General features: G+C 35.4%; 1 protein-coding gene across 2 annotated transcripts in view; it reads left to right on the forward strand.

Annotated features, from left to right (window-relative positions):
- Positions 1–7,305: 7,305 nt before the first annotated feature.
- Fign (fidgetin, microtubule severing factor) overlaps positions 7,306–19,376 on the forward strand; it is a 133,156-nt gene continuing 121,085 nt past the window's right edge. The window contains exons 1-2 of one of the 2 annotated variants that reach the window (XM_070021872.1): positions 7,306–7,627; positions 8,459–8,628. In XM_070021872.1, coding sequence (XP_069877973.1) covers positions 8,604–8,628 — 25 coding nt within the window. In that variant the 5' untranslated portion in view covers positions 7,306–7,627; positions 8,459–8,603. Of the gene's footprint in view, positions 7,628–8,458; positions 8,629–11,763; positions 11,781–19,376 lie in introns of those variants that run through there. The other variant, XM_070021882.1, reaches the window with a different exon arrangement.

Raw genomic sequence — 19,376 nt, forward strand, 5'->3', positions numbered from 1 at the left:
GTAAATAGGAAAGAAAATAAAATACTGAATGTTCTCAGAAGGAGAATTTTATTTTTCTTCTTTTAATTTTAAAAAAAATGCATTGGCTCGTGGCCCTAAGGAGAGAAGCACAGGAACAAGGCTGCTTTTGTACTCTATTAAGGTTGAGATTAAAGTCCCCACTGATAAACTGAACATTCTTTAAAAGTGACCAGAAGCAAACAATGTCTGTTTGCTGCTACTTTATTACAAAGACACCACTGAGAATAGCTAAGAATATACTATTTGATCTTTAACAGGTTGACCAAATGATTGCAGTTGGCTCCAGTATAGAAGATGCTTTCTGCAAATTATTGTTTCTGGTTATAAACCTTTATAATATCTCAGAATGAATTATGTATGTATTTCATGTTTTCTTTTCTGTTATCAGCCTTGATGTTCTCATTTCAAGTTTCACCCTAGCCTCCTAATAATGCAATATTGAGGCCATTCAGACACTAATTATGCCTCCGTGGCTTTTTTGAAATGACTAAATCAGCATCGGTTCTATAATTATCATTAGCAAGTTTGTATCAGTGGCTCACATCACTTGAAAAGCTCAATGTAAATGATTTGTGAATGTACTCATCTAATACATTGAATGCTTTCTATACATACAAACAGGTGCTTGCATATTGCTTTATGTAAAACAGAAAGTCTGAGCATGTATATTGTGTGAAATATAATTTCAATTCAATATTAAGGCATTATTTCCATAGCTTGAAATATTAAGCCATACTGAGACATCAGAGATACCTGTGCTTTGAAAGCTCAGTTGAGGTGAGCAGTGTAAGGAAATAGAAAACTATTACTCATACTTAAAGCTAAACCTGATGTCTTCCTCATTTTTAGAATGTTCAAATAAGAATCCGGCAAGGATGATTGACAGGAAGAAGTATCCAAATGCAATTCCTCTGTATTTTCATTGTCTCTGTTCTTGAATTATTGATATTGCCAGTAGTCATTTGCCATGAAAACAAATCAAGATATATATATAGTAAGCACTGCCTTGAATGGACTACTTTTATATGTTAAAAATATTTACAATATAACATTCTTATAATTAAACAAAATGACAAAGTAGTAGGAGAAATTGCTACAGTAAAAATAAGGTTATAGTACAAATTATAACCTCAATTCTGTGAATAAATGGATAAATGCTGAATGGAAAAATATTACAGAGGGAAAAGAGAGAGAGAAGGCACTCAGAGAAGCTATGATGATTTATTTGTATCACTTACAAGGGAAAGTCTCACCTCAAACCAGAAAAACCTGATAAGAATTTCTGAAATAAGGTCTTTTCAAGAAGAGTGGAACATACAGTAAAAGATAAGCCATTGTGTTTCCCATGGCAATCATGTGTACGTGTGTGTGTGTGTGTGTGTGTGTGTGTGTGTGTGTGTGTGTGTGTGTGTGTGTGTGTCTACCACACATATTATTCACCATCTTATACTAGGTCCTTGTTTTGTACAAAAAAAAATCTTGTGCCAGGCTGTAGTATTTTATGACCTACATTATTACCCTCTGGGTAGTGAAATGATGGTGCCAAACTAATTATTGCTTTGTCTAATTTTAAATCCAGGTCTATGGAGATTAACAGCTTGCACATTAATTCAAAGCACCAACAGCCCACCTAACCTAATGCTGTTCTCAATGAATTAAGAACCCTGTTTAAGAAACTTTAATATACTTTAAATGAAGGTGATGTGCATCAATATTTTTATTCAGTACATAAAAACCAAAATTCCCTTTGCTTATTTTACTTGTTCAAATGTACTCCAAAGAGGAACTTTTCCTCTTCAATCATTATTTCTCTTGGAAAAAAATACCTTTTAAACTAAAGGCATATCCTGAGTAGCACTAATTGGTCAGTGGTGGTCATGGAGAGAGGGGAAATAATGAGTAGACAGACAATATTCAAATTGAGAAAAAAATTCAGTTCTAATATATTGTCTTTTTTATATCCTTGACATTAAGTGAATGTCTTTAAACACTCTGACATTTTGTAATATCACAAAATGAACGTGGAGTATTGACCAATCAATACAAATAGACTATCTATAAAAAAGGCAAAGGAGCATATCACAAAATACTACAAGAAAGATTGACAGATTGAGGGAACAGAAAATGATAGACGATTGCAATAACTTCCCAGCTGGTCTCGCCAGTTCCAGTTCTGTTAACTCTATCTTCTTAAAACAAGGTTTGGCCCACATAAATCTCTTGCTTACAAATTTTCTAGAATTTCCTGTTACTTTCCTACTGAAATATAAAACCTTCATTCAGGAACTCAAAGAGGTTCCTTCCTAATACATTTCCAATTCTGATTTCCAGATTTGTTTTCCATTCTGCACCTGTGACAAGAAGCTTCCACTAAACAAGGATATCTGTTCTTTCATGCAGACCCACTATTTCCTTTCACTTTCTGCTCTTGCTTGATTGCTTTCCTCAGTGAACATTTATTTCCGATTGCCATTACTAATGAAGGCACTGGGGGAAGAAAAACAAAGATGGAAGATTGACGCCCCTCAAGAAGCTCAAGATCTAGTGGAAGAGTCAAACACAGAGATGCTTTCTAAATGATGTGAAAGAAAGAAAGAGAGGCAATGAAGAGAGGCCAGAGAAACGACACTTATGTCCCCCTATGAAAGCTAGGGTTTGTTCTTGGAAGAGTTAAGTGTTGAAAGATCTAATCAGGAAGTTAGCCTAGAGAAGAGAAGGGAGAAATGTTACTTTAAGCATAAGCTCAATGACTAAAGCAGCATGGAAGAGAGAGAGAGAGGGAGAGAGAGACAGGCAGAGACAGAGAGACAGAAGGAAAGAGAATGAGACATAGAGACAGAGAAAGAGTTATGTATGCAAACTACAAGTGGTTTGTACACTGGAAGATAAAGACTTAGACTACAAATTCTAAAAAGGTTGTCTTCTTTCTGGAAAAAAAATCACACATATTTTTCCAGATAGAAATCTTTATAAGCATACTTATAAAATTCATATTGAGCTATATTTATCTGGTATCATCCATAAAATGTCAGTTTTCTTTTAAACTTTACAGTTTTTAACACTGCTTTTAACCGCATTAAGTATTTAGTATGTGTTTTCTGAATGAAAGGGAGAACTCTGCAAAATCAGGCAGAGGTTAGAGCAAATATAAATATTACAAATATAATCTATGTGAACAAAAAATAGAATCCTCAGATTATTAGAAGAAAACATTTCTGGGTTTTCTTCAAAAATATCTTAGGTGATCCTATCACAGAATTTTCCAATTCATTGTCACCACTCTCATGGTATTATATATGCATGGACCACCCTAACACTATTTCACAATATCTCCATTGAAGTGTAATTCTGAACAACTTGAGTAATTTTGTTCCATGAAGTCAAGGTCTTTACTTGCTTTTAAAGGGAACTTCTTGTTCAGTCTTAGTTAAATTGCAGTAAAAATGAGGATCCTTAAACTTCAATCGTATGGAAACATTATGGTATCACTAATTTTCTATGTCATATTATGAGAACAAGGGTATATTATGAAAACAAAGTGTAGGTACCAAAAATAGCTTGCAAGTCTACAGTGTTTTTTAAATATAGTAAATATTATCAGTGTGATGTTTCACTGAAATATTTAATACTAATGTTTAAAACTAAAAATATAGTATTTAAAAATAAAATTGAACTGAGTTGTACTTAGCGTAACAGCCCTCCAAAGTTGCCTTTCCCTGTAAAGCATGTGTTACTCCCATCTTCTCTTATATTTTCTTCCTTCTGTGGTCATCTTCTCTTTCCCTATCTGTCATCCAGGAAAAGCTCATCTGTGTCCAGCCTTGTTCCCACTGTCCATAGTCTAGTGCAGACAAGCAGATGATCATCTACAAAATCACATTCAATTTCACCTTGCTTATTTTCTTTCTTTCAATTTTGTTGTTTCTTATGTTATCTTGAGAATAAGAACACAGGAAAAAGTAGAATCTTTTCTCTGAATTAGCTTGGAAGGAACACATGCAAATTCTCACATGTTTGTCACACAGGTAGCACAGCTCTGAAGGAAAATAACAATTGATTTTTTCTTCTAATTTTCTTGAAAAGCTCAAACCAGAATACACTGTGTTTTAGGAATGCATATATTTTTCAAAATAGATTTCAGTATGTCTTAATTTCTGACTTTTTAAAAAGTAAAATTAGAAGGAGAATATATGCAAAGTAACTAATGCAATGGGAAAAAAAGAGTTAACTCTGGTTCTCCTGTTAACTGTTTCCTTGATTAGAGATCAACTTGATTTCTATTCCTCATGTTTCCATATGAAAAGTTTTATCAAATGTAGTGATGGATCCAGGTACATCAGAATGTTTCCTTTAAACAAAACTAAATCCAGATAGAACATTGTGCCTGTTAAAATTCTCTTTTAATCATAGCATGTTCTGAAAGATTGTTATACTGAAAGAACAAAAGCTGTGAATATTGCAAACAAGAAATTAAATCCCTGTGGAAAAAAGTCAAATGTTGCTTTGCTTAAAATAATTGAAGAAAAGCAACTTTAAAAAAAATAAGTAAAATAAGAGAACACTAAACACAGTGCAGCGGAAACTTTCTCTGGACCCTATTAGTCATGCAAATCCCATAATATATATTCCATTATGTAAGCCTCTTTCTACCTCATATATGTAATTTTGAAAAATTTAAAACTCTGTGTAAATATACATGCTGTGTTCTTTCAAATGATTTTTCCTCTGTTTGGCTCCACAGATAATTATATTCATTGGTATGTTGAACAATGGATTCTGTAACCCTTCAAATGGACATATAAGACAATTGAAAATAACTACTTGTTATTATAAATTCTTGCTAAGTACACATTTTCCTGTCCTTTTAAAGAGAAGGAATTATTTTATTCTAAACATTGAAAGTGAATTGGTAAGTCTGTCATTATAATACATTGTTTTTATACTCAAAGGGTATTTGTTCAATGTATTTCATTCATAAGGCACTGTAAATTTAGTCCTAGGAATGTAGCCTTAAAGATTGATGACTTCCAAACTTTTTTTCTTTAACTAACAAGGAAAGAGGGGTTTTGCCTTAATTGCATAGAGCATCTATTCAGCCTCTAGACGTCAGGTTATCATTCCTCAAATGTGTAATAACTGAAATTAAGTTCTTCAGTGTTTTTCTTTAAATTCACCTGTACCTAATCTAACAGTGGCCCAGAGATATTTCCCTACACTTATTTCTTTGTGGTGAAACCCAATGAACAACTTTTATTAATACCATTTTCAAAGCTGTCTTGTCAAGTATAAGTAAAAGGAGTTCAGTGTTCTCTGTTACATGAGAATAAAGTTCTTCTGTTTTCTTTCGAAGTCTAGATTTTTAATGCTCTGAAAGGTCAAATTCATTCCAAATAGAAATCTCATTCCTGAGAAATATTTATAGATCTTTTTTTTCTTTAACTCCTGTCATATGCCTTGATATGGTATATGTATATATCATTGTTATCTAAATGCATCTACTCTAATGTAAGAAAATTACTCCAGGATTTCTGAGTATATAGTTGGTGTTTTTTAAGAGCTGAGGTTCAGCCTGGGAAAAGCTGCAGTGCTGTCTGTTAAAGCCACAGAAGAGAAGCAGGGGGAACTTTCAACAGTTATGGGTAAGGCCAGCTCTAAACAACATTTTTAGTTTCTAATCTTCAAAGATAACAGTTGCAGTTTGGTGGCCTCCTGGTGCTATACGTAATTCGCTCCTTTCATTCTTTTTTAAAGCTTAGTTGAAATACAGCAGACTGGATGTCCACCAGGCCCAAGTATAAAGTCACCATTTATTTATTATTAAAGTCCTATTGAATGAAAATGAGAAATTATTACTCATCTCAGTCTTTCTCATTACAGTTCCTAAAGAACTTTGCCGGGGCACATAATCTCGTAGACATCATGATCAAATGTTATTGTTTGCTTTATTATTTCAGTTGGATGGTTGGCTAGTCTAGAATGAAATAGGTTGAAGACAACACTCTGAGCCTAGAAGTCTGAATGAGGTTCCCATTCAAATGATCCTGATTGTTTGGGGGTGGGGCGGGGTGATTAGTAAACCAACTGAGCTTACACTGCATAGTAAGCGTCTGGACGCAGCACATTTACATCTAACAAGAGACCCCAGAAAACGTGTATGTGTTTCTTAAACCTTATGTTCCGAACAAAAGCCTATCTCAGCAACAGACAATCAGCACTGCATTGCTTCCTGGGATGCGAGCAACACACTCAACTGCACATTTCATTCTTCCTCAGCTCCCAGCACTACAAAGCCCCTACTCTCTTCCCACTCCTGGGTCCCCAGATTGCTCCACAGAGGGGGGCTGGGAGAGCAGAAGCCTAAGGTCTAAGGCTGAACCAGCAGCCCGCACCGAGGGGCCCCAGGGCAGGCGCTGGCTTTCCCCAGCCCAGGCCGCCTGGGGGAGGTAGGGAGGGAAGGTAGGGAGGGGAGCCGAGAAGCCCCGAGAGGGGACCGCACACCTAGACACTTAGGATTTTATTTAAACCCAGGGAGGCGGGCAGGAGATCTGGGTTCCAGCAGATTGTCCTCCCGAAGTTGCCGCTTCTTTCTTGGTAGATAAAGTCATTATTTCTGGCTGGTGCTAGGGGTGAGGCGGGGGGGCGGGGGGTGAGGTCCCAGCTCTGGGCCAGATCCTGCCCTGTTCCGGGAGTCTGGGGAAGGGGCTGGGAAAGGTTGGGCCGGCCCGCAGCTGTCGAGAGAGCTGGATAGAAGGAGGTTGGGGGTGGGCGGGAGGGGGACCCGCAGGCCCAGGAGCTGCGCGGCCGTGTCCCGGGCCCCTCCGTGGCTGGGTTTAGGTGGGTGGGTGGGTGGATCGCAAGGGCGGGCCGGTCACGCGTGGGAAGAAAAGCTTCCCCCCTCCCCTCTTCCCCGCAGGCGGTGATCCCCGCTGCTCAGGCTGGGCTCCCCGAGAGAGAGGGCAGGGAGCGCCCCGGGTCCCCGCGTGCGCAAGCATGACCTCGGGGCCCCCTCCGGGCCGCGCGAGCGCGTCGGAGAGGCTGGGCGGCCGCCGCGGCCCGGGCCGTGTAACCTGACCCGAGCGGCCGGCCGGCCGGCGCGGCGCGGCCATTGAGCCCTCCCAGCCCATGAATCTCCGGCGCGTCCCCGGCTGGCTCGCCGCTCGCCTCCCGCCTCCCTCCCGCGCTCCCCCTCCAGCTCCGCGGGCTCCGCGCGCCTCTCCCTCTCCCTCCCGGTGCTCCTGCTGCCCGTCTCTCTCCACGGCCCGCCTCTCGCCACTGCCTCTCGTCTGCTCTCGCTCTCGGCAGCCTCCGTCTCTTTTCTCCCTCTCTCCTTTGAAAACTGATCTTTGGCTCTTAGTGTGAAAGTGATTTGAATTTGGCTCGGCGGCGCTCTGCGCCTGCGCTCAGCCTCTGGCATGCTGGCTCCTTCCAAGCAGCTGTTTTGGGTTTGAAATTCCAACATGGCAGAGGCTGCAGTCCGTCTTCCCTTCAAAAACTTGGAATGATTTCAAATCATAGGCACCTTCACTTAACCCTAGCTTCCATTCATCAGCAAACACATCGGATCGATGCTACGCTAACGCAGCGCGTTCTCGCGACGCACCTTCAGGTAAGAGGAGCTTCTTAGTTGTTGGGCTTTTTTTTTCTTTCTACCATCTGTTTAAATTTTTTGTTTTTGTTTTTTTTCAAGAATACAAATAGACCAAAGATTCGTATTTTTTTTTAAAAAAAAGATCTTCGAGTTGTGCCGTAAACATAAAATTGGATTTGAAATTTGTTTTCTCTTCGGTACGCCAACCTGCTATCTAATATCTATCTCCCCTACAAAGTAGCCCTGAAACGTTATAATGCATTTCCCCCCCCCCCCCCCTTTTGCTGCTTAATCACGGTAACAATAGTATTAGATTAAGAGTTCGCGGTCGTAAGAATCTCAGTTTTCCCTATATGGGGTTTACTACTATCTTTTTTTTTTAACTTCAAAAATTAAAGAAAAAAAATAAGAAGAAAGCGGGGGCCATAGGGTGGGGCTAGACTTTCTTCGGGAACTAACTTCTAAGTAAATAAGAAGTGTAAATAAGAATCTTGCACACACACAAAAAGTTGAGGCTAAATTACCATCTCGTGGCCCGGGGAACGAGAAAAATGTCAGAAGATCGGTTGCAGAAAAATGTAAGCACATCATCTTGAAGAAGGGGGTACAGCGTGGTGGGCGTATTGTTGGCTAGGAACGGGAGAGAAAGATGTATAATTTAATGGTATATACAATCCACTGATCCTATTACCGTCCTCCCCGGAGCTCTTGTTAGTTTCAATGGGAGTGAGTGAAATTGACATGGACTTGCATTCCTGGTCATGTGCTTTTTTTCCTTTCTTTCTTCTCCTGTGATCTGAGACCCCCTTTTTGTTGATGTTGCTTTCCCCCTTAATTATATGCATGTAGGTTAAATGAATACCTGACGAAAGGGCCCACGTTTCAAGGCAGTGACATTTGATAGCTGAGAGGAAAAGTGGCTTTAATGAAAAGCAACCTTTGGAATTCCTGCTTGTGAGAAATCCAATTCAGCTTTTTGTGCTGCCAGCAAGAAATGATCAGTAGCACCAGTGTTTATGGTATGTCAGTTTTGGAATTTACTTCCTTTGAATCTAAATAGGAAAGACAAATTAAATCGCATGATAAAAGCTTTGAAACTGCTCCGCAATCAGATGCTCGCGATTATCTAATTCCTTTTAAATATATATGCATTTATTTATGTTTATTTTAGTCTGTCACTATGCTTATTTTTTTTACCTGTACTATCACTTGTTTAAATATTTAAATTTTGATTACTATATTACTTGAATTCACTTTTTATCAGTTTTAGCTGTAATCTTGAAGTTGCATGTTACTAGTAATGCACTTTTTAAAGGCTGAAGTCAAATGGTATGTAAATTAGTTAAACTCTGCGGGGTTCTTTTTTGAGGGGGTGGAGAAGGGAGGAGGTGGGATGTGGGGAAAGATTGCTAACTAATGAAACTATGTATATATGTGTGTGTATATATGTACACACACAGGACTGGATGAAAATTTCTTTTTGTCAACCTTTGAATGCAATTTGACTATCAGCTTTCTTGATGATTGCACTTTGTGGAGTAATCAGTTCTTCTGTGTTGTATTTTGGGAATGAGTGAGTAAAGGAGTATCTTTTATGTGAAAATAATATGTATATATTTATATATGTTGATTGTTTAAAGTCTTTAATATCTTATAAAGAAACAGTGACAGGTTTTTCCCCCCTCTTGCCATTCGCTTGTCTGTCAGCACTTTTTTTTTTTTTTTACTTTTAACCTGTGACAGAATTAAATAATCAGGCACTGAAACTGACTTCATTTGAAATCTCTCTTTCCTCTCTTTAAAAAAAAGGTCAGTTAAATGGAGTGAGAGGAGGGGGGTTTTCAATAGCTCTTGTGGCTGTGCTGTGTGTACACTTTGTGATATTCAATTAAGACTAAGAGGAAACAACAAAAAATGTTAAAGTATTTTGGTTAAGCAAAAGATATGTCCACTTTAAAGTATCTGCTGTTGTTGTTCTTGTTATTGCATTTATTCCCACCATGAATGCCTTCTTAAAAAGAGTAAAAGAAGGAAAGAGAGAATTGAAAGAAAGAAATAACAGAGGGGCAAAGCTGCCAGCCGTCTGCAGTGTGGCCCTGGTCACTGCGTTCTCCTAACACAAATGTGAATAAGAGGAAAGAGACTTCCAGACCCGTGGCAAGACACACACTTGTGGTTGGACTCTTGACTGTAGAACTACACACAGCGCTCTTACATGGTAGGAAGGATTTGATTGAATTTTGCATTTGGAACTTGTTGACTTTGAAGCGATCAATAAAAAGATTGTTTATTTTAGATGCTCATAATTTGCCCTGAGAAATGTTTTAAGGAGGAGAGAGCACAGCGTTTTTTTCTTTTTTCTTTTCTTTTTTTTTTTTTTTTTTACCCTGGAGCTGTTGGAGCGAATGGGATTGCCAGATGGGCGATTTCCCTCTGTGATGTTAAAGCTGTAATATATATTCAGAGCAGATTGGGCTGCTGCCTGTGATGAGGAGGATATTACATTTATAAATTTTAAATCGGAACTCAGACAATGTGCTGAGAGCAGAAATTGGATGGTTTGACTGTTCACCGTATTGATACTTAAATGTGATTTCTGGGTAGTAGTTATAATAATCATTGCAATAGTATGTAAAAAAAAAAAAAGAAAATCCACTCCAGCATAGGCAGTCATGTAATTCATGACATTTAACAGCAGATTTAAGTGTGTAAATTGCTAAATTGCCCTCCCCAAGTTTCTATTTACTATTAAATAATAGTCACACAATTTATTTCTCTATGTATTTAAATGCCTGGTGTACAAATTATGTTCACCAGGCATCTTGTTATCATACATTACTATTTGGTGGGTGTATACATACACACACACACACACACACACACACACACACACACACACACAGTACTTGTGTATTTGTATGAAGTGGTATTAGTGGCTTCTATTTTCTGATCCTGTTACTCTTGATTATTATTTTTAGATTTTGTTTGCTCTCCAATGTGTGGCCTAAAGGAACCAGAGCTACAAACCTAAAAGACTAGAAAGTGGGCAACTGCTCACACTCTGGCAGCTCTGCTGTTGCAAATTAAAAGTGTGTTGTGGTCAGGAAATGAAAGCTACAATGTCTCTTTTGAACAAGTCGTTTATCAAGAGAAACATCTATCAGGGACTGCCTTGTCACATTGATCCTCTAAAAGTTAGGTCTGAGGTGGAAGCTGCTTTGATGTTTTTGATCCTAAATTTAATACAACAGGAAAAAAACAGCAAACATCTTTTGACCAGTATAGATTTTTTTGAAATTGTTTTTTAGGACCAACAAGGTCTATTTATCAGTATTGTACTATGTGTGAAGTTTTCTAGCCATCTCAGTTGAGAGGCTGAAGCAAAGATCCTAGGCTTTATAAATTCATAATTGCTTAAATATGCATTTATAATACCTCCAGTTATGGATGTTTCTTCATTAATACAGACATTTTGAAAATAGTTATTGAAAAGGAAAATTATTTTAAAAATGTATTTGGAAGAATACATTTAAATTTTATTTAAATTTTAGAGTTCTCTTTTTTCCCCTTTATTCCTGTTTCTTACCTTCACTTTTATTATCTTTATTATCAAATTAGCTTTATTTGGGGGAAAAAATCACATTTTTTTCTCTAAAAACTATGTTCTCAAACATGCTTGCACACATAATTTCTATTGTTTATTAACTGTTCTTGTGGATAGTTACAAATTACATGAACTCATCAGTGTTTTGAAATTTCAGCTTAAAAATAGAGGTATGCCAGATTAAACATGCCACATTATTTCTGAATACTGAATATGATGCATGCATTATTCAACATTTAAAAGGTATTGTTAGGAAAATCACCAAGATTTTTTTTTTCCAAAAGCATTTTGTAGTGAAAAGGAGTCTGCTTTACTTTGAGAGGCAATGATATGAAGGAAGTATTTTCTTTGAAATAGAGTTTTTGGAGACTTGGCTTAGACTGCTGGTGGCTACTTGTTATTTCATGTAGGTCTGTTAAATAAGCAGGGAAGAGTGTGGTGGGAGTTTTGAGAAGTGCAATACTTGCTAATTAATCATGTCTGAAATGAAAGAATCATAGCAGTGTAATAAACTCTCATTGTCATGTTCCTGGAAAAGAGGAAGACTTCTGTTTCGAAGCTGTACCTGTGAGTTGACTTGCTTTTCTTTTCTCCCAAAAGGATAGTTTATAAGGTCTCTTTGGAGTTATATCAAGAAGCAGCTATTATTATGGTTTTCTTTAAAAACAAAATTTATCTCTAGACTCCACTGAATCTGTGAGATTTAAGAAACTGTATCTAATATTTTCTGAATGAAAACAAGATTTTTTTTAAAGTTATATTTAGGATTCCTGCAGCCGTATTTCCAAGGCTATTTTCCTTTCATAAATAGAAAATTATTATTGTTTTTTGTGTTATTTGTGCCAGGCAGGAACTTTGAAAACTATTTTTGTAGGCAGGTACTTTGGATAGACATTCAAGAGAGCAGAATTTCATTAATTGCATTTAGACAATAAACAAGGTGCCCAGAAGGAATATAAGAAGTTCTATTTCCAAGAATCCATAGAGACCATCTGTATTACTGCTTTCTAAAATAGTTTAAAATATAAGTCTTCTGAAAAGATAAGTGAATAATTTCATTATTGGTAAATTACTTTTCTCCCTAAGTTCTGGGCTGTCACCTTTTAGAATTTAATATCTTGTTTTTATTTTGCATAGGGGCAGATCTAGAAAGTTTGGATGTCTGCAGTGGTTTTCAGAATTTTTATTTCAAGGTGAAGAGGAGCTTTGTTAATGCTTTCCTGTTTTTGTCGGTGTCAGTGTTTGGATGCCTTAAATAATTGCCTAATTAAGTAATCAGTTTTAATTGTCCAAAATCAGCAGAATTATTAGGTGTATTTGAAACAATTGCAGGCTTTTATGCGTTGAACTTTCTGGTTTGTTCTTAGAAGCTTACTTTAACAGAAACACTTGATATTTTAACTTTGACCAACATATTATTGAGTACAAATTTCATCTATTACTTTATAAAGTACCATGTCCATTGTTGTAGTTAATGCATCTAATTACCAGGAATTTAAAATTGATCTGTAAATTTTTGATTGGAAGAGATTTTTCTGTAGACAAGTGTAGAGATCTTGACTAAATTACTGATTGATAAGACTTGATTAATCAACATATATGCGCTTCTTTCAGTCATTGACCAATTAGAACAAACAAATGGCACCAAAAGTAGTGCAATTTGCCACTCAATTTATACAACTGAATATGATGTCTTCTTTCTTTAGAGATATACGAATGGTATTGTTTTATTAACATTTATAACGTAAAATTATCTTGGGTTTTCACTTGAAGGACTAAAAGTCCAATAACAGTTGCATCCATGCAGACAGAATTTTAACCTTACCATCATTTTTTAATCTCTCTCTCTCTCTCTTTTTGTTTGAGAGACTGAAATAAATGGCACATATTTTTCATGGCTGGATTTTTGCCATTTTCTTCCTGTTTCTCTAATTGTAAATTTATACTTTTTAACTTTTTGCATGTGACTTGAAGTAGAAAATTCAAGCATAACTTCTCTGACAGGGACTGCTCTTTAGTGGTTCCCTGGATGTTTATAATGTTGTCATTTCAAGAACAATTACAGTTGTGGGATGCACTTTACTAAGAGAAATGCAGATAGTTGAAAGAAGGAATTGGCCAAGAAAATATCCTCAATGTAAATTACACTGGCAAGTTTGAAGCAAATGGAAAGAAAGCAGGTGGGTGAGCTGGTTCCTTTAGGCAACAGCAGTACAGGTTTCTGTTTAGCTCTGTCTCACTGCATTGCCTCCATCCTCATGGAACCTGTTGACAAGACTAGCTTTTGCTGAGATTGAGGAGTCCGTAAAAAGAAATGATCAGGATCCGTGAAAACATGAGCTATCATTTGGCATTTTCTGCTAATAATATTTACATATTTTATGCAACAAATCTGCTTGTTGTCTTGTAATTTGAATATTGACACTTTGCTTAACATTGCATATGGTGGACTGCTGTTTCAAAGTATATCAGAAGATGCCAATCCGAAGGGGAATTTCAATTCAGATGTATTTATGTTAAATACATGTATAAATGGATATGTTTGCTCATATTTTAGCTACTGTGACTTTCACAAAGCATCTGTAATATCACTGCTCCCAATAATTTTTTTTAAAACTGACACATATTAAAAGTAGAGTGCATGATTCACTCTGTGAAGCCCAAGGTTAAATTTCACTGTGTTCTGTAACTGCATAGGTATTTATATTCAGAAGTTGGGAAATTTGGTTAAATATTTTCTATGATCTTGGAAAATTTGCTTAGGATTTTGTTCTCACTTTCATAGGATGAGTAGCCCTTTCTCAATACAATTATTTGGGCTTTATAATTTGCTAACATGGTTTACTATAAAGTTTATTTTTTTTGCTGCATAATACAAAACTTAAAATATCTGAAGGATCTTTTCTTCATCATCTTACTTTTGAAATGCTTTGCTCAGTTTCTTTCCTATGGATTTGGATTTCTGCTGATAATTTCTGTTATCTGTTTTATCCCACTGGCTTATATATTGTTGGCAAGAGAACAGAAACCGCATTTTACTTCATCCACTTAAAAAAGGCCTTACTTGATTTTCCTTATTCAACTAATGTTTTCATTAGTTGGATGCATTCAAAGATGGCAATTAAATGTTGTACACATTTAAGCAACACTTATCAGGGAACAAGTGACCTCTACTTTCTTGTACTGAATCAGGAGAAATCATTATTCATGAAAACTAATATTCAAAAAATAAAAATGAATAAATATGCAAACATGGGATTTATTTTTTAAAGTATATTTTTAACTGTATTTTAAAAAATCTTTTCTTTTTTGGGACTGGGGATCTAGCCCAGGATGTTGCACTTGCTAGGCAAATGCTTTGGCACAGAGCTACATTGCAGCCCTAAACTGAACACTTTGTTAGTCCTTTGACTTACTCTTTTTGCCACTGACAAATACTGTCACCTTCAACTGACACCATGTACAGAATTTCTGAGGCATGCTGAAAAATTTAAATGAGAAGCATCTTGTTCAAAATTGTTAATAACTACAAGACAGTCACAATTTAACATTCAACCAAATGCAAGTCCTTCCTGTGTGGGAATACTCTGTGCCCATAGATTGCAGGGCAATGAGACTAGTTCTAAATTTTCTACCTACAATCTATTGTCTGGCACTAATTTGGGTAAATCACTGATCTCCCGTGTGGAGACTGACTACTCCACAGTTACTTCACATGCCTCTCCCTAAAGAGGTATTTATGGGAGTTAGTTCAGAGACTTAATGGGGGAAAAAATACACTATTGGGTACATCTCCTGCTCTTTCAACCTTTGAACTAGTTCATGAAATATTTGGTTTAATCTCATGTTGCCCTGTACCTAATATATTTCATGAAATTTTATGCAAATATTCTTAAGAAGAGCTCTGTGTTTTCCAATTGTTGGCACTTGAGTGAATAATTAAATATGTATTCTCTAAGTGCAGAGTCATTTGAATGGGATTATTTCCATGGGATTTGTAGTAAGAGTCTGATAGGTTCTCCCTTGTCACCTATACTATCTCCTAAGGTTGAGGTACATGTACTATTAAGTTTGCTTTGAAAAAGTAGAAATCTTAAATTATGCAGAAGATTCTGACTATTAAAGAAACAAAAGCACAACTCATTGAGTGAAAGGGAAGAGGAGCATATACAAAAATAATTACCTTGTTATGATAGTGTCAGTATTGATATTTTGACATGTGAAGTGGCACAGTAGCTATATAAACATGTGGTGACAGCTGTGTTAAAGATGAAAAGTTACTCTTTCACAATGTAACACTACTTTCCCAGTGATTATATTCAGATTGTAACTTGGCTTCTCAACTTATATTGAAAAAACTTCACTCTGGTGAATGTGTGTGGCTCTTTTTTCCTCTGGGACTGAGCATTTGGTAGATGGGTGAATGGAACATACACATTGTTGTTTGACAAGGTACTTTGCAATAAGATTAAACTTTGTACTGACATACAGAAATCTAAAATTTTAAGTTGAGCAGCTTTTAAAAAGTCAAAACAGAGATAGAATGGAATGTCCAACATTCATAGATCTGATTGCATTTGAAGTTACACCATTTATTTTCAAAAGATAGTTCTCACATCACACTGCCAGGAAGAAAAAAAATATCAAAGAGCTGTGGAAAATAACTATTATTTTATGTAATCCAAGACTCAGGTGGGAAATGGGAGCTTCAAAGATAATTTTAAGGAATAAACATGTTTTATTATACTTTATTATACTTTGTGGTAAGAAATATATAAAGTTTAAGAATAAAAAAAAACCTTTGTCCTATGTAATAACAATAGGTTGTGCTGAAAATTGATAGGCAATGGAAGGAAGCGGGAAAATTGCACATATAAAGACATTCAACTTAATTAAAAACTCACCCCACAGTTTAAGAAACCCTTTGCATGGAAAGCATTGCAAATCTGAAATATTTTGATAGGAGGTTAATCACATCTATATTTGTAAAAGCTTCTGGGTACTCTCTATAAATTATGTAGTATAATTTCAAATCTAGCCCTTTTCCTACCTTTTATCCTTGTGTAAAATATTTAACATTAAAAATAATTGAAACCAAAAATGGGCAAATAAGTAGCAGTATATGATGCATGATTATGGCCAAAATAGCTGTCTTATTTTCCCTGGAGTCATGTTTTCTCTTTATCTGTTTCAAACTGAAGTTAAAACTACAAACTTTCTCTTAGATTGTATACCACAATTTTGCTAACTTACAAATTTTAATTAGGTATGATTCACTGATTTTAATCTTACAAGATAATTATTCTGAGTAGGATAAAAAGTTTCTCTCTATATTGAAGACATTTTCATTATACTCGACATTTTGAAGATCAAGAAAATACTGTTAAATAAACAAGACTATTATTCTTTTATGTTTAATAGTTAATAGTTTTGAATATGAGTGTGAAGGAACAAAGATATTGAAAGAGTAGGCTTAGTGTTCGCAGACTTTAACTGCTTTTGCTACATTGTGTTTTGAGGAATTGAATGCATCCAGAGGAACCTTCAAACAAAAAATACAGTTTTGATTTTCTAAATGGAATATGCTCTTATACATGGGGATAGATCACTTCTTTGTGAAGAAATTGATGTCAGGGACACTTTGGATATTATTTTATGAGTAATTAGGTTAACGGGGTTAGTTACAAAATATATCCTTTCCTGGAAAATGAAAAATTACATTCATGCAGAGGTAAAAGAGTAGAACATATTCATGACTTTAAGTACTTAAAAAGATATTTTATGACTCATTTTTGAAGAATAATGCCTGATATGTAACTGGTTAAGAATAGCAGCCATTTTTACTTTTTAAAGCACATCTATATTAAAACTGACTTTCTGTTCTTGACTCACAAATCTGGAGTCAATTTTAAGTCCTACTTACAAAAGATAGGGGTTTTATTTCCCCTACCTCTATCATGCTATCCTCTGCCAGGAGTATGATTGCAAAATTCTCTTTTAAAGAGAGATTTTTTTTTCATTTGCATTACTCAGATTGAGAAACATTGGAGTGTAGAGTTCTGGCATGACCTCAATATAGACATTGGGAACTCAAATGGTGCTAATCCTCATTTGAAAAACTAGAATGAAAAAATAATATTGCCAGTTTTGGAATTTTAAATTCCTATATAAACATTGCTTGATTTTTTTGAGGAAGATTTTACATGTAACACAAATACTATCAGCATGTCCTAGTTTGAAACAAAATGATTAATTTTATTAACCAATTACTGAATTAAATGTACTCAAGTACAGCAAGAAAAAGAGAAACTTGTATTAAAAAATAGATGTTTTCTCCCTAGGAAGAGAAAAATGCAGTGAATATACTGAAAAAATCTCTTGGATTAAAAAAAATGAGTGTGAAATTATTATCAATAATTGTTAAAGTGTTAGAAAAAAATTTAAAATGGAAATTTCTTTATTAGGTCTTGTTTTATTGTAATCCCTTTAATAAGTCCCATGCAAGAAAGAATTCTTTATTGAATTCTTTACATTCTTAAAGTAGTAAATGCACTGTATCAGTGTTTGTTTTGAGTTTTTTTTTCTTCTTTTTTATGTTTTATTTTGTTTTAGTGTTAAAAGTGTGATGGGAAACTGCTTTATAGTGTTTACTTTTAAAGATACCCAAGGAGCTTAGCATAGAATTTAGCATAAATTTGTTTATAATATTGTAAATTTTCATAATTAATCATATTTCCTTAAAATATATTCTAATAAAATGTCATTATACCACTAATATGAAATGGCAAGAACTGTAGGCATATTTTATGTAATATACCTATGTATCTAAAAGCATATTTGGTTAGCTTCATCTGTATTTTCTAACTCTGTAGATATCTTTGCTTAATGGTTAGTGAAAAGATTTTCTGCTCATTTTGGTATTTGCAAGTAGCAAATAGCAAGAACCTTGCTGTAATATCCAACCTTCTACTGCTAGACCCCAATTTTTACAACTACCTGTATACTATTTTGAAGGGCTAGAATTTAAAAAAAAATTATGTGCAAGTCTGGTTATTACTTGATCATCTGGAAAATCAAATTTTCCTTGAGCCACTCGTATATGGTATTTAGATCATGAAGAGGTACTTGAATTAATTAAGGGCATATTCGGGTGGGTATTAGGCTGGTAGGAAGCAAAGCAGCCATTGTCATCATGGATATACTGTTTTTGATGAAGGAGAACTCGTAGGATCGGGAGAAATAGCTAAAATGGCAAGACATTAGGGAAAGCTTTTGAGGCAAAGCTATGAGTAAGGATAGTTTTTATTTAGCTGTTGATAAAGACAATGTTGGTAGCTGTATAAATTAAATCCTAATATAATTGTATGAAAAGCTGATCACTTATTAGGAAGTTAGTGACCAGTGTGCATTAAAGAGAATGTAGCACTGTAATCTAAACACAGGATTATCTCCCTTTATAAATGGACACATTTCTTATCATGCAAATGAGAATTAAAAATGACTTCTTTTATCTCTACCTATAAGTTAGAAAAGTTGAAAAACACAGATGCCTTTAAAGATGATTACTGTTACTCTTGACATCTTATCTCTCACAAGATTCTCAGTTTGCTTAGGCCATAGGTAAAACTGTAGAAGAAAATCCACCAGGGACTGATATATAACTTAAAGATTGCTTCTGAAACTTATTGCTATAAAATGGCCAAAGTTTTGAAGTATGATTTGATTGGATTTTAGAAAAATTTGGTGATACTTTGAACCTCTATCTTCATTGCCATAAAAGAAACAAATACAGTAAAAATAAAAATAAACAAAAAAAAGAATTCATAACAAAGCAAAAGCCAAACTTTAGCCCAGTGTGAGAATACATACCTATATCTCAGCACTTTGGAGGCTCAGGTGGGATGATAGTAAATTTGGCTTTAACTTGATCTAAATATCAAGAGTCAGTCTCAAAACAATTAAACAAACACAACACATATTTAACATTTTTTCTTCCCAATCCCTTACCCCATACCAACTACATGGGTGTTTGGAGGAGTATGTTATGTCTTTGTGCTCCAAGTGGATTCTAAAGAAAAGTTAAGATTGTGAACAATTTCTTTGAACCCTGAGGTTTGTACATGAGCTCTTAAAGCTTAACTTCAAAAAACATTCTTCCTGGTT

Source organism: Dipodomys merriami, unplaced genomic scaffold (genome assembly GCF_024711535.1).
Source record: "Dipodomys merriami isolate MVZ:Mamm:240054 unplaced genomic scaffold, mDipMer1.0.p SCAF_1, whole genome shotgun sequence".
Classification (NCBI taxonomy): Eukaryota; Metazoa; Chordata; class Mammalia; order Rodentia; family Heteromyidae; genus Dipodomys; species Dipodomys merriami.